Source organism: Stegostoma tigrinum, chromosome 17 (genome assembly GCF_030684315.1).
Source record: "Stegostoma tigrinum isolate sSteTig4 chromosome 17, sSteTig4.hap1, whole genome shotgun sequence".
NCBI lineage: Eukaryota > Metazoa > Chordata > Chondrichthyes > Orectolobiformes > Stegostomatidae > Stegostoma > Stegostoma tigrinum.
The window spans coordinates 38,834,916-38,850,833 of record NC_081370.1 but is presented as its reverse complement, the minus strand read 5'-3'; the positions used below and the strand labels follow the sequence as shown (position 1 = coordinate 38,850,833).

The following is a 15,918-nucleotide window of genomic DNA, read 5'->3' as shown; positions in this document are numbered from 1 at the left end:
CAATGAGTCCGCACCAGGCCTCCAAAGCGCATCTCACCTATCTTCTCCCTCTAACCCCACATTTCCCATAATCCACATATCCTGCACACCCTTGGAAAAATTTGAGCAATTTAGCATGACCAATCCCCCTAACCTGCACATCTTTGTACTGTGAGAAGAAACACACATGAACACAGGGAAAACAAGTAAACTCCACACAGACAATCACCTAAGGTTAGAATCGAGCCCATGTCCCTGGCCATGTGAGGCAGCAGTGCTGACCAGTGAGCCACCTAAACGTTGCTTCATGAGGAAATGTTACAGATGAGCCTCCTTCACCGTTAGTTGCGTGTAGCCTTCAATTCCACCAGATAATAGGAACACAAATAGACGCCATTCATCTCCTCGAGCCCGTCCCATCATTTAAATAAATTGGAGGTAAGCTTCATCTAAAATCCATTTCTCCACTTTGGTTTTCAATACCCTTGTCTAACAAAGACTGATTAATTCCAGTTTTGAAAATTTTCACTGACATCTAACAGCTAACAGCTGTGGGGTGAGAGTTCCAAATTGCTGCCACACTTCATATGAGGGAATTGTTTCTGATATTATCCTGGATGGCCTAGCTCTGATCTTAAGGTTCGTGACCTGAACTGCTTGATTCCCAGCCAAACAGTTTGTGTCTCATCAAATCCTTCAATTAATTCTCATCTTTTTCTTTGCTAGTTAAGGGAATACAAACATTGAGTGCACTACACCATTAAACATACTTTATTTTGGAATTCCAGAAAATTATAAAAGCAGGATTGATTTTCAAAGCAATTACCTGCTAATGATTGCTGACTACATTCTGAGATTTACTTTGTGCCATGTTTAATAATATTGCCCACAGTTTTCTCACTATGTAATAATAGTGTAGATTTGCAGTCTAATTAAAAAGGCTTTATTTCTTTCCATTGCATTTTTCTGTTTTATTTGGCTAGTTCTGAGTCTGCATGAGTCATTTCAACGCACGTGGAAACAATTAGGGTCTGGGAAAAAATATCCTGACTCCACGCACAAATGCACCCTTCAGACACAGCCAGAGACTTCTCTCTGTTTAAGCTATCAAGTACTGACCTACCAGCTCTTGGCATAGTTTTAATTACATGCTCTTTCTTAACTTCTTCATCAAAATTGCAAGCCGTTGCATGCTGTTACCTGTTTTCAGGGCAAGTGAGACTGAAAACTTCAAACAAAAATTAACAATAGGGCTTGGTATTTCATTCTGTTCCATTGAACCTCTGGGATAAAGCTCCCAATCATGTTCGATCGGATCCAGTTACTAAGGCTGTTGATGTTTCTCTTTTTAACCCAAAGCTTTGGAGAAGCCCAACGGATGACTCAAGATGCTTTACTCATGCAATACATTGAGAGACGAATCATGTTACTTGAGGTAAGTGATATAGTCAACACTGTGTCTTTATCATGTACCCTCAAAATTAGATATCTAGTTGTGAACGTCAACAACTTGCATCTATATTGCACTGTGCTTGCAACATTTCCTTATGAGCTATTTAATTGTGGCATTCAATGCCATAACAATTTTAGCGATGGCATTTATTATAATCTACCAAGCAGTAAAATAGACTTTTATAAAAACACAAATTGAATTGATGGAACGTTTTGTGCTCCTCCAGCTGTATGTTTTATCGAATTGGTAGAAGAAATGGGTGAACTTGGGGTTCCAGTGATCAGAGAGTCAACAACCAGAGAACAAAGATTTCAGGCAGGAAGAAGAAAATTAACTTTATTCAGTAAGAAGTCACACCCTGAATTCCTGAAAGGGTGGTAGAAGCATATCGAATAGTAATTTTGAAAGTGAAGCTTTGAAAAAAGTCTGTAAACAAAGAACCGGAGATCTGTGATTAAGTGGAAACGATAAGCTGGCACAGTAATAATGGACTGAATGGTCTTCTACTATGGAAGTTCACTCCAAAGTCTTCCTGTTCATCCACACTTGGTCTTTTACCAGTCATTGTGCGTTTCCCCTTTATGTTTGTCCTTTGCAAATGCAACACTTCTCACTACTCCAAACTATGTTCCATTTGCCACTTTCCTGCCCACCTAACCAGTCCACAGTAGTCTACAGCTTTCGTCAATGTCAAACACAAGACTACATTTCCGTATCATTTGAGAACTTCTCAATTACACCTTTTGCAATTGAGTATAAACCTCTTATATATACATAAGGACCCAAGCTACAGCAATTGAAAACATAGGAAGATTTATGGCACAGAAGGAATCCATTTGGCCCTTCATATCCATGCTGGTTGGTAGAGTTATCCAGCTTAACTCCACTTGTCAGCTCCTTACCTGCAGCTATATAAATCATGGCATCTCAACTGCATTTCTACATGTGATGAGGGTCTCCAACAGGCAGTGAGATCCAGGCCTCTACCACTAGGTGGTAAAAACCTGTTCCAGAAAAGGCCACCTCCTTTTTAGCACAACAACAGATGTGCAATAACTGCTACATTGTGGTTGGTTGGCTCGCCGAGCTGGTTTGTTGTTCCGCAGACATTTCGTTACCGTGCTTGGTAACATCCTCAGTGCAGCCTCTGATGAAGCGTCGGTGTGTTTTCTCACCTGGGTTTTAAACTCTGGGGTCCGTTGAGATGGATTGCCTCACTTCCGGTTTCCCTTTGTAGTGGAATGTATATGGAGTCGAGCTCAATGTGTTTATTAATAGCACGCTTCATGGAGGGCCATGCTTCTAGGAATTCTCATGCCTGTTTCTGTCTAGTCTGTCGCAGGATCTTGGTGTTGTCCGAGTCGAATTGGTGGTTCTCCTTATCCATGTGGATTGAGATGAGTGAGTATTGGCCGTGTCTTTTTGTAGCCAGTTGGTGTTCATGTACTCTTGTTGTTAGTTTCCTTCCTGTTTGTCCGATCTAGTGTTTCTCAGTCTCTGCAGGGGATCTTGTAGATGATATTGGTCCTGTTTATGGTGGGGAGTGGGTCTTTAGTTCAAGTGAGCAGTTGTCACAGCGTTGACATGGGCATGTGTGCCACTCTGATGCCCAGCCATCGTAGGAATCTTGTGGTGAGTTCCGGCATCCTTCTGATATCTGATGTGTTTCAGATATAGGCTAGTTTGATGACTGTGTCGGGGCGTATAGTCTCTTTCTGATGCTGTTCATGTAGGCATCTTCTGACCCAATTCTTTGGATATCCATTGGGTCAGAAGATGCCCACACGAACAGCATCAGAAAGAGACCACACGCTCCAACACAGTCATCACACTATCCTATATCTGAAACACATCAGAATTCACCACAAGACTCCTACGGCCGCTGGGCATCATAGTGGCACACATGCTCGCGTCAACCCCATGACAACTGCTCACCCGAACTAAAGACCCATTCCCCACCACGGGCAGGACCAATGTCATCTACAAGATCCCCTGCAGGGACTGTGAGAAACACTACTTCAGACAACAGGAAGGAAAATAACAACAAGAGTACATGAACACTAACTGGCTACAAAAAGACATGACCAATACTCACTCATCTCAATCCACATGGACAAGGAGAACCACTCCTTTGCCATGGGCAACCCCAAGATCCTAGGACAGGCTAGGCAGAGACTGGCACAAGAATTACTAGAAGCATGGCACTCCACGAAGCGTCCTATTAATAAGCACATTGAACTCGACCCCATATACATTCCACTACGAAGGAAAACCGGAAGTGAGGCAATCCATCTCAACGGACCCCAGAGTTTAAAAACCAGGCGGGTAAACACAACGATGCTTCGTTGGAGGCCACACTGAGGATGTTAGCAAGCATGGTAATGAAATGTCTGTGAAACAAGAAACCAGCTTAGCGAGCCAACCAACCTCAACACCCACAACCCGAGCTACAAATCTATTCCAATACCTTCGAGAACTGCTACATTCTGAGAATGAACGACGATTAGAAAATAAATTTATCCTCAGTACAGAAAAGACTGCTCACATGGCACTGATACTTAGTTTTACGGCATTGAAACAGACCCCTTCAGCCCAACAGATCTCGGTTGGTGTTTCTGCTTCATGTGAGCTTCTTCCAACCCTTTGTATACCGGATTGGAGAAAGTTCTTAAATCTTGCTGCCCCATGTGGGAGTCTATGCAAAAGCAGGAATGATGTGGTTTCTCTGTTAGTGAGAGTAGATGTTTTTGCCAGAGCCCTTGTTCAGTTTTCTTCTGTGATCAACTTTTGGCTAGTCTCGAATTGCAAATATCAATTCCAACTTTGTGGCTGGCGCAGGAACAACAAAAACAAGCCAGACCATTTCCATTCCCATCGGGGAACCTAGCTCAATCATTACGGACCACTGTGAATATGCCCACAATGAAAATTTTCTGCCATGCCTAAAGAAGTGAGCACAGATAAAAAAAGAGCCAAAACTACAGGGAATGCATTACGCATAGCATTAACGTATGGTTATAGCAATTTTTAAAATTTTGTATTCTGTGCAAATTCTGTAAAAAGCCAAATGTTTCTTGCTACTTATTCAAGCTATATTCAAGTACATGAATACACTGTCCAGGGGGATTTTCATGTTAACTATTTTTTATTATTGTGTCAAGTTTGGATCAGTAAAGCGATTAGAAAATAATTTACTAAGGCTTTTTTTTAACCAAGCAGAGGTTTGAAGCTTTGAACATTGCACAATAATTTGTTTCTGGATATCCAGTACTTGGCCTGTCGAGGCTTTTAGCTGAGAAAGGATCAAATTATGGGTCAGGTTGCATCAATTAGGCCAAAATCCCCTTGTTTATGGAAGGTTTGGGAGAGATTTAATCGAGGTTTCATGATAAGAAAGATTTATTTTTATTCAGAAGTTTGTGAACTTTGGGAATTGTTTATCTCAAAGGGCTGTGGGAGCTCAGCATTTTCAGTATGCTCAAGGGAGAGGAGATTGAGAGATTTTTAATTACCAGTTGTGTAAAAGGGATGGGGTGGGTAAAGGGTATTGAAGACTGTGAACAGCCATGATTGTATAAAATGGTGAAGCACGCTGACAGGTTGAATGGCCTACTCCTGCTCCAATGTTCCTGAACAATTTCCTCGAAGGGAGAAGCTCAGGACAAGGAAACAAGGCTCTTCTACAGACAAAGGGTTACAAAGTTTGAAAACTTATGCCCCCTAGAAACATATTTGGTGGGAGGAGGAAGGGAAGATGGCTGAGAGTCAACTGAAAATTTCAAAACTGAAATTGATGCATTTTCATGAGTCAAAGTTCCTAAGCATTACAGAACAAACAAGGGTTGGCAGAGTTAAAATACAGACCAGTTTTGGCGTAATTCAATAGTGGAACTGGCTCAAGGGAATGAATGACCTACTCCTCTTCCTATGTTCTTAGGAAAGTTCCAGATGTGGAAACATCTGCTAAAAATAGCATGGATGGAATGCAAATAACAAATGTCAATGTACTTGGCATATAGTTATATAATTGTTAACAATACCACTGTTAGCAAGGCTTACATCAATAGCATCTCCTCACAATACGTAAAGATATAGAATCCTACAGCACACATTCTACTGTCACATCTGTCTTTGAAAGAGCAATCAAATTAGTTTCACTCCCCCACTCTTCCAGCTCTGTAATTTCCTCTCATTTAATCAATTAAACAATTCCTTAAATGATTTGATATTGAAGTTGTTATTGAAGCTTCTTCTTCCAACTTTTCAGTCAGTGCATTCCAGATCAAAGCAATTGGCTGCGTAAGAAAATTCTTCTTGTGTGGTTTTCTTGCTAATTCAATGAAGCCCACAACCTCTGTACTGACACTTCAACTACTGGAAGCATTTTCAAACCACTCATTACTGATTTTATTTCAGGTAACATTTTGATTAATGGCATGTTTCCTTCAATAGGAATACCGAATTTACACACAAATGTCATTTGTATGTTAGCAATATCATCTAACCACTTATCTAGGAAGTCAACCACTTAATGTTAAGATTATATCTTCACCAATTTATCTTAATAACAGGACCGGCTAGAGAAATGTAACCAAGACATGAACAAGTATGTCAGGGAGTTTAGAGACTTCCGGAAAGAAATCACAGTCCGTTTGGACGGTTTGAATATTTACAAAACTGAGTTCAAGAACGAGATGGAGATGGTTGGATCCAGAATTGAGAGGATTGAAAAAGATATTGATTATTTGGAGTCACTGCAGCCAACTCAGCCATGTGTGGAGGTCGATGAAAAGTTGATTGAAGAGCAAATCCAGCAAGCAGAGGAGAAGAGAAAAGCCAAGCTTCGGATGGCTGCAGGTGAGAGTTCTTCACTTACTTCTCCCAAGGTAACGATCACAAGGAGTGTATAATCTCGTGCTTCAAATCGATACTGTTCCCTGAAAATATGAGATACCAGCCTGGAGTTTCTCAGGCTGTGCATCTGCATACATACTGCCCCTGAGATTGCCAGCTTCTTATCTCTAAGTAAGGCTCTTCATCAACTTATATACCACATCACTCCTTCATTTATATATGTACGTGTTAGATTATCAACATACTTCTTCTCCTCTTTGTTCACATTGTCATTTTAGATTGGGATCTCCTCTCTTCCTGATATCAGAATCATGTAATCAGTTGCAACTTCATGACTAACATGAATCTCAATATAACATATTTCCCAATGGTTACTTTCTACTTGGTTTACTATAATCCAGAAATTTCCTTTTGGAAAAAAGATATATTTTGTCAAATCTTTCATTTTGCATACATCAGGACAACTCACAAGAATACCAATTCAAGGAGCAAGTGAACATTTATACTATATAATAGAAGAATGGTGATTGTTTGGTTTGTGGACTCTGATTGGTAGTTACCATGGTGAATTCATCAATTAATGATTATTGACAATTAACTCCCAGACTCCATTTAAATTTTAAACTAGGCAAGTTCTAATTAGTCATGGTATTGCCCTGAGAAATTAACTAACAAATGGCTGTTACCTATTTTGTTGAGCTGAAACAGATGCAGTGTTTCTATATGTTCCTTCATGGAGTCTATCACATAATACATGTATCATCTAATACACAAAAATGCTCCACACTGCGAGCCTGGCTGACAAAGATGCTTCAAGCAATGTACCAACAAACTAAACAAGCCTTTGCTTACAAAGCTTGCCATATAGTGTCCAACATTAGGTAGGACTCTGAAATTGGACAATGTTTGCTGAGTATACAAAATATTACTCTCACAATCATTGTAAAATTATCATTAATTGGTGCATTCTTCATAACAATGCCTCTACTAATCAGAATTCACTTGCTAACCAACCAACATTCTCCTGTCATACATGTGAATGTTGGTTTTCCTCTTAGATTGGAAGTTTTGCTAATTGTCCTGAAGAGTGTAAGACAAAAAGCTTCAACAAAATGTATCTTTATTTCAGTAGTATCCATGTTCTATACCCATTTAACGGTTAGTTTACTTTTATTTACTTAGATAGTTTTCTTAATAATTGACACTATTATTAACAGCATTTCTATCATTATCACCATTATGATCTTCTCGCCTATAACTCCCACCCCACCAAAGTCTGAATCACACATATTGAGACAATCCGGAACTTTGATTGAATATCCAATTTGATTCACTTGAGTTCACGCTATGGTAATGGTGTTGCACCACCTTGTACACCATCTGACGGATTATAGGTACAGATGCCCAATGTCCTATGATCCTACTTGGTCTCATTTTTTGCCTCAAGTAAGTTAGATGTCTAATTATTTCTGTTGCAAGTCCTTTTAGGCATTCTGACAATATTAAATCTTAGTTGAGCTGTTTCTCTGATATTGTAGCTTCTTATTTCCTGTCCCTTAAACAGATTTTCTGCTCTGACTTTAAAGTTGATAGCTTTTATCCTTGTGTCTAGAGTTACATCACTTCTGCTGATTTTCACGGTGGCTTTTCTCTAGTTGCTTTACCTTCCTGCATTCTTGAGAGATTATGTTTGGGCTAAGGATGCATTCGAAAACTGATATGTCTGTTTTTGGCATCCTCCCCATTAACAATTCTTCTGGTAAGTACCAAATCGTGTTGCTCTTAACTGAATAGAGTAATTCCTGGTGTGGATTCTTATTGACATCAGTGATTTCATAGCCTTGACTGCTCTTTCTATCTCCCTTTTGACCAAGGTAGACAACTTATCATCTGATTGATGCCTGCCTCCAAAGTGGATTTCATGAAATCTTCATTCATGTATAGAGGATTACTGTTCAATACTAATTCTTTCAGGGAACATTGTAACAACAAGTGCTTTTTCAATGCTCTGATCACAGAGTTTGCTGTGGTTGAGTAATGTCTTGTCATTTCAATCCACCTTGCACAGTAGATGACTGAACCAAATATTTCTTCCCTCTAAAATCAAACAAAACTGTTGCTAATCCTCCCCATGGCCTTTGTTAAAATGTTGGTGAAATCATTAGCTGGCTAGGCTCTTGACTGTGCATGGTACAGGTTTGACACACCACATTGTAACCTGACATGTTTTGAAATGCCTGGCCACTACGCTGATTGTTGTGATCTTGCTCTGTGTCTTATGATACCAAGATATCTCTCATGAAGTTTCTGTTGGATTTCTGTTTGCAATAGGTTTGGTATGATTATTCTATAGTCGCATACCTATAAATCTTACATTATTGTCAAATATTGTTTCTGCTTGTGGTACCCTTTTCTGCATTTGGTCTGGTGGACTTTATTTTGACCACTTTGAGTTCAATGAATTTGACTAAGGTTTCTGGTAGAGTATTAATATTACTGCAGGTTTAGATACTATTTCTTTTTTCCAAGAATAAGATTTTTCTGCTTAATTCACCACTGCTTCCAAGACTATATGCCTTACTTACATCTTGCCTGAAAATAGATTATACCATAGTCTTATCTATCAGCCTAATACTAATAGGCAGAAACATTTTTCAGATTTCTTTTGATCTCAATAACGTTACCTAAGGCTGGGGGTCTGTCTTGACCTGAAATTTCAACCCACGAAGTCATCTGCTAGCCCTTCACATCCTCAATCAACTTCAAATGAATCCCTTTCTGTGGTTGCAAATCTCTATTCAGTCTCTATCAAAGCTCTCAAATGTAAAACATGCCTATTTTCATGTTTGATAAATTTGCACTTGAATAAGGACTGCCCGTAGTCCTGTGGGCAATGTATTTGTGGCTACAATGGTGAATAAGAGTGGACTGTAACATGTTAAAGCATCAGTAGAAAATAATTTCTAATTAATCTGTGCTGTACTGTTCTATGTTCTATGTTCTATGTTCTAATCTTATCAATTGTCACAGTTTATTCTTGAGTCTGATACCATTGCTGACCATTTTTCAAAAACTCTTTTATGGGTTGAATAAGTCTGGGTAAGTTAGAGATTAATTTTCGCAATTGATTTACCACACCTAGGAAGCACTGTACATTATTTAGACACTTGGGTGTGGAAGATTCACTAGATGATTCTTTTCTTCGTTGGATCCACTACGATGCTTTGTTCTTGAAGAATGTTTCTTTGAAAAGTAATTGTAAATCTGAGAATTGGCATTTCTCATTCACTGTTAAAGGCACTGCAGAACACAGACTTTTCATGTCCCTGATTGCCTGATCATGTTTGTGTTTTGTTTTGCCATGCATTTGGGGTGGAACGGTGGCTCAGTGGTTAGCAGTGTCATCTCACATGACCTGGGTTCAATTCTAGCCTCGGGTGACTGTCTGTGTAGAGTTTGCACATTCTCCCCAGGTCTGCATGGGTTTCCTCTGGGTGCTCCGGTTTCCTCCCATGGTCTAAAGATGTGCAGGTTAGGTGGATTGGCCAAATTAAATTGCTCATAGTGTTCAGGGATGTGTCGATTAGGTGGGTTAAAGGGCCTGGGCGGGATGCTCCAAGGGTCAATGTGAACTTATTTGGCCAAAGGGGCTGTTTCCACACTGTAGGGATTCTATGGTTCATGGCAGTAAATGGATTACTGTTTTCTGTTCAGGATTCTAGCCATTGCCCTTTGGAAAATCTCTGGTGCAGAAAAGATCCCAAACAATAGACTATTAAAGCAATATCACCTTGAAGCATAATAAATGTGGCCATAAACCTTGACTTTTCATCTAAGGTTATGTGCCGTACTAAATTCCTGGCGCCAAGTTTCATTATATACTTGTTTGTTGCCAATTTTCCCACCTTATCATCAACAGATGAAAGCGCATGGACTTCCCTCTTAATTCTTATGTTTAATTGAGTGAAAGAAGCACACAAGCTTAGATCGCCTCCCTTTCAGATAAGTAGCTAGCCCTGAGCACCATCATGTCAGGTCTGTCATTGGTGATATGATCTTGCTTTCAATCATGCTGTCTAACTGGATGTTTTCATTTCTCATCAAAGCATGAGGAATTTCCCTGGGAATGTACAACCACATGTGTTTAACATTGCCTGGCAGAGTAATGCAACATTTTTGCTTCAATTTGCCTAAACCTTTGAGAGACTGGAAATTCTTGCCTAATTCTCTCCTGTCTTCACTCTAAATTATTTTACCCATTCTCCCTAAGAAACCTAGACAAATAAATACATTTCTGCTCAACAGTTAGGTATTCTGATTCTTTGGTGTATATTTCATGTTTCATTGTTTTCTTTTGTTTTCTGTGACTAAGCTTCATGCTCATTTACCTACACACATGAAATCCTGTGCCTCCCAAGCTTTGAATTTTTATGTTGGTTTGACTCTCACAGCCTCTGAGCATAGCAAGCTGTCTGCCAGTATAGAGATAGCTGCTTCTTTGCTGAGCTTAAAAGCTGTTTCAAACTCTTGTGTATTCATTCTGATGGTCCAGAAAATTTTTAGATTATCTTTAACCTCAAACAGGAAGGGATCTACAGACCTCACATCGCATTAACTACTATACAGACTCTAAACAATTCATCCACCTGCAATATCCTGCTAGATGATATGAATCTGTTAAAATAAAAAGACTTTCTGAGATCACTGATTGAATCTCACTCGTTTTATCACCACATTTTTTGTGGATAAAGTGAATGTCAAATGTTTTAATGAAAGCATCAAGTCTAGTATTTTCTCCCATGCTCTGTCTTCCCAGAACATCATTAGATATTAAATCTATGGCATATAAAAATGTGTTAACTTGTGTTGACTTTCTGACATTGTTGCGTGCTGTCCACATTATCAAATGTTTGGGGTAATGTCAATGCCTCAATCAGTGCTATTAATCCCTATATTTTCAAGAGACCAAAATTAGAGGCATGCTCGTAAATCAGATGGTTGTGGAGCTGGAGACAATTAGAGACCAACCTAAGTGAGCACATGGCTTTCTCCTTCTTACTGTCAAAAAGTTCTAGTCCTGTGTTTTCAGAGTAGGACAGGTTAGACCTCGAGATTTTCCAAGGTTCTTTTTCTCACCTTAAGAATCTTCTTCTCTTCTAGCTTATTTTTCTCAAGTATTTGTGGTCTTGGCCTGCCTACAGAGTGTTCTTGGCTTTTACTCAACTTCATAGTTTTCCAAGATCCTGTCCTGCCTTCAAAGTCTTCCTTTTCTAGGTCAACTTTCGGACTCTCTCTTTTAAATTCAAACCTTGACTCTGGATGATTATTCCCCCCTTCACAGCTACCATGCTTCGACTTATACTTTAAACCAATACTACAAATGTGCATTGAAATACCAGTTTGAACTATCTCATGATATGGGTGTCTGCACATATACTGTCCTTGAGGCTGTTTTCTCTTTATGTGTACGTAAAGCTCTCCCACTCCATATGTACTGTAACCCTCCTTTATTAACACGTGTAAATAATTTCTCCTATACAGCTCTTCTGTCACATACTCATCCTAGACGATAGATTTCTCTCTTTTACTGATATCAGAATCATACAAGAAGTTAAATCATGATTTTCACATATCTCAATGTATTAAGGAAGGAATTCCAGAACTTAGGGTCTTAAAGTTGAAGAAATCAACACCAATAACTATTAAGATTGGTGATTTTCAAAAGGCCAAAATTAAAGGCATCTAGTAAATCAGACGGTTGTGGAGCTGGAAGAGATTGGAAGACCATTGACAATACACGATAGAAAGTCAGTCAGGGTTATTTTGGAAAACAAACAATTGCTCAATGCAAATATGAAGGGAATGGAAAGTTTTGTTATAAGGGTAGGCTGGATAAGCTGGGATTGTTTCCACTGGAGCATCAGAGGTTGAGGTGTGACCTTATAAAGGTTTATAAAATCTTAAGAGGGATAGATAAGGTGAATGGTAAGCGTCTTGGTCCTAGGCTGGGGGATTTAAAAGCTAGAGAACATATTTTTAAGGTGAGGGGGAAAGATTTAAAAAAGACATGAGCAACAATTTTATTTACACAGAGTGGTTTGTGCGTGGAAGGAACATCAAGAGGAAATGATATAGTTACAAAACTTAAAAAAACATTTTTGTGAGTATATGAATAAGAAATGTTTAGTGGTATATAGGCCAAGCACAGGCAGGTGGCACTAATTTAGTTTGGAATTATGGTCGGCATGGACTGAAGGGTCTGTTTCTGTGCAGTATGACTCTATAAATCTGCCAATATTACGGCAGTGGACTTAGCATTGTTGGATATGGCAGGTGCAAGTGACCGTAAGTTCAAATCAATGGTTAATATGACACAAGGTTGCCATGCCAGGTTCAGCCTAAAACAATGGCCAGGGAGAAGAATTGAGTCAGGAGATCGGGATCAGATTTTTTAATAGCAGTGGAAAGCAATATCTTCACTCTTCACTTCGCTTAACTGGAAGACACTTCTACTTATTCAGACAAATTGTGGGACAACAGAATGATAATTTAGTGGCAATGGAGGTCTTGAAAGTGATGGTGGTGACATGTAATTGGAGCGCTTCTGGAAACTGACTCTGTGTTCGCAGGTGTGGCTGACGGGCAACATGTCAACAAGAAAACAGGATGAAGAGTGAGGGTTAGCTCACTATTCATTTAGAGTTCTGCTTGATTGGACAAACATATGGATGATAATGGAGTAGTGTAGGTTAGATGGGCTTCAGATTAGTTTCACAGGTCGGTCCACCATCGAGGGCCGAAGGGCCTGTACTGTGCTGTAATGTTCTACGTTCTATATACTGTTTGAGATAGAGTTGTTCAGGAACTAGTGAATTTTAAATACTTACGATTTAAGTGGACTTTGCAGTGTGTGTGTTGAGTTAAAGGTACAGGTGATTGGAGATTTCCATTGTTCAAAATTGACCAATTTGCCAAATATCTCTTGACTGCTGCAAGGATAATTTTTGCATCAGCAAACATTGCATCAGGTTGTATCAAAATTCATCCCTCTGCCATTTTAGCAATGATTTTAATCTGTTTGCTCAGTAAGAGTTTATATCTCTTGGTTTGACAGTCACGCATACCTTGTATTATTACTTAAAGTTTTCCAAGTATGTTTCATCTTGTCCATTCTAGCTTATATTTTCCAGAAACGCCAAAACCACATGATTCACAACCTCTGTAATCACCCCATACCACATGTACTCCCAAGTTCAGACCACATATTTAACAAAAGAACAAGCAGGGAATTGAGAATTCTGGGTGATTAACTTTACTCGGAGAGTAGTAACGGAATGGAACGCTTTGCCTGCAACGGTAGTAGATTCGCCAACTTTAAGTACATTTAAGTCATCATTGGACAAGCATATGGACGTACATGGAATAGTGTAGGTTAGATGGGCTTCAGATCAGTATGACAGGTCGGCACAACATCGAGGGCCGAAGGGCCTGTGCTGTGCTATAATGTTCTATGTTCTGTGTTCTAACTGTTAGAACATAACACCTGAATGTGTGGTAGAAGCAAATTCCAAAGGAACTTTCAAAATTGGTCATTAACATGGGGAGAAGTCATTTTCACTCAATGGGGGGAAAGCTCAGGTAGAGGATTAAATTGGATTGCTCTTTGAAAGAGCTATCAATTGCAATTGGTGGAAATAGCTGCAATATTCTACTGCTGATAGATTAGTTTCTCTACAGTGTGGAAACAGGCCCTTTGGCCCAACAATGCCGCTTGAAGCATCCCACCCAGACCCATCCCCCTATAACCCACACCCCTGAACACTACGGGCAATTTAGCATGGCCGATCCACCTAGCCTGCACATCTTTGGACTGTGGGAGAAAACCAGAGCACACCCAGACACAGGCAGTCACCCGAGGCAGGAATTGAACCCGGGTCCCTAGCACTGTGAGGCTGCAGTGCTAACCACTGAGCCACCATGCCACCCCAATCTAACTTAGAGGTTTCTCCCTCTGTGTTGCTGTTCTGTTGGGCATCAAGAAGTGCAGAAGAGCTGCTAACAAAGTGAAGGTATACTGGGAGTATTTTCCACACACACTGTTTAAACCATCTGTATGTAGGAAAGCAGTCAGTTTCTATATAAATCTTCCCAAAATTTCCTGACAACAGAGATGGGATCGTTGTCACTCATGTACAGGGCTGGTTATGGGGACAGATTGGTAACATTTGAAAGCTAGGGTTCGGCTCCTCCAGTGCCAAGTTGTGAAATTGAATTCAGACAAAATTGGTCATTTTGGGGTCTAAAAGTAACTAATGAAGGTTACTGTACAAATCCAGCTAATTTGACATTATTCTCCAGGCAAGGGAGACTTTGCCCAACATGTCCAGCCGACATGAGATTCTGCTACGTGATTCGAGGAGAAAGAACTTGCATTTATAGAATGCTTTTTATGGCCTTGAGACATTCCAAAGTACTTTATATTTGTATTATGTGCTTTTTGAAATGTAGTCACTGTAGTAATGCAGGAAATATGGCTGTTAATTTGTGCTCAGTAAAAATCCAATAAACTGTAATACGGTAATAATCAGATAATCTGTTTTCATGATGTTTCTGGAAATAAATGTATGACTCAATTCTTCAACTAAGATCATTAACCACTCGCATCTACCTAAAAAGATAGAGCAGATAACTTCCTCATCTGAAAGATGGCAGCGCTCAGTTCAGCACCCCTGCACTGGGTGAGTCTGTCTAGATTTGCAATTAAAGTTCGAAGAGAAAGGCTTGAACGCACAACCTTGTAGCTCAGAGACACAAATGAAACTCTTGATGCGAAATTAAGTGGCTTAGTTAGCAGTTAATTGTCAGGGCTCCTAGTGATGAGCTTTAAGTGTACTTTTTTGTCTATTTTCTGCACAGCATAACACATGAAAAGGCATGTATCCTATCACTTCCTGGTATACAATCTAAGTGCACTATCATTAGCGAGTGTTGAGAAGATTTGAGCTCAGGTTGAGGTTCTGGATTTGAGTTTGTTTGCTGAGCTGGAAGGTTAGTTTTCAGACGTTTCGTCACCTTTTTATTATGTGAAAAAATACACTTTATTCATAGAATGTACAAAAAATAAAACATTTATGCACCTACCCAGTCATGCAAGCCGCTTGGGGTTACCCAGGGGGTACATACACCAACTAAAGGAAAAAAAAAGAAAAAAAAAGCAAAGAAAATACCCCGGCAGTCGTCATCCCGCACAGTCCCAGTTCACCCCCTGACCAGTTGGGGAAGGCGCCAGCTGGGCCCAGTTACCAGATAGGGCCCTTTTTTCTATTCTAGACGAGGGGTGTCATACGGTGGTCTTTCCCCACCGCGCCTTGACGGCGGCTGCCCCAAGCTTTAGCGCGTCCCTCAGCACGTAGTCCTGGACCTTGGACTGCGCCAGTCTGCAACACTCGGTCGGGGTCAGTTCTTTCAGCTGGCAGACCAGCAAGTTGCGGGCAGACCAAAGAGCGTCTTTCACCGCATTGATGGTCCTCCAGGCGCAGTTGATGTTGGTCTCGGTGTGCGTCCCGGGAAACAGCCCATAGAGCACGGTGCCCCACTTCACGGAACTGCTCGGGACGAACCTCGACAAATGC

At 40.1% G+C, this 15,918-nt stretch overlaps 1 protein-coding gene across 1 annotated transcript in view; it reads left to right on the top strand.

Moving 5' to 3' along the window:
- The first annotated feature begins 1,053 nt into the window (after nt 1–1,053).
- The window catches only part of olfml1 (olfactomedin-like 1), a 43,647-nt gene continuing 28,782 nt past the window's right edge, over nt 1,054–15,918 (top strand). The window contains exons 1-2 of the mRNA XM_048545529.2: nt 1,054–1,414; nt 6,004–6,289. Of these exons, the coding sequence (XP_048401486.1) occupies nt 1,283–1,414; nt 6,004–6,289 (418 nt within the window). The 5' untranslated portion in view covers nt 1,054–1,282. The remainder of the gene's footprint in view (nt 1,415–6,003; nt 6,290–15,918) is intronic.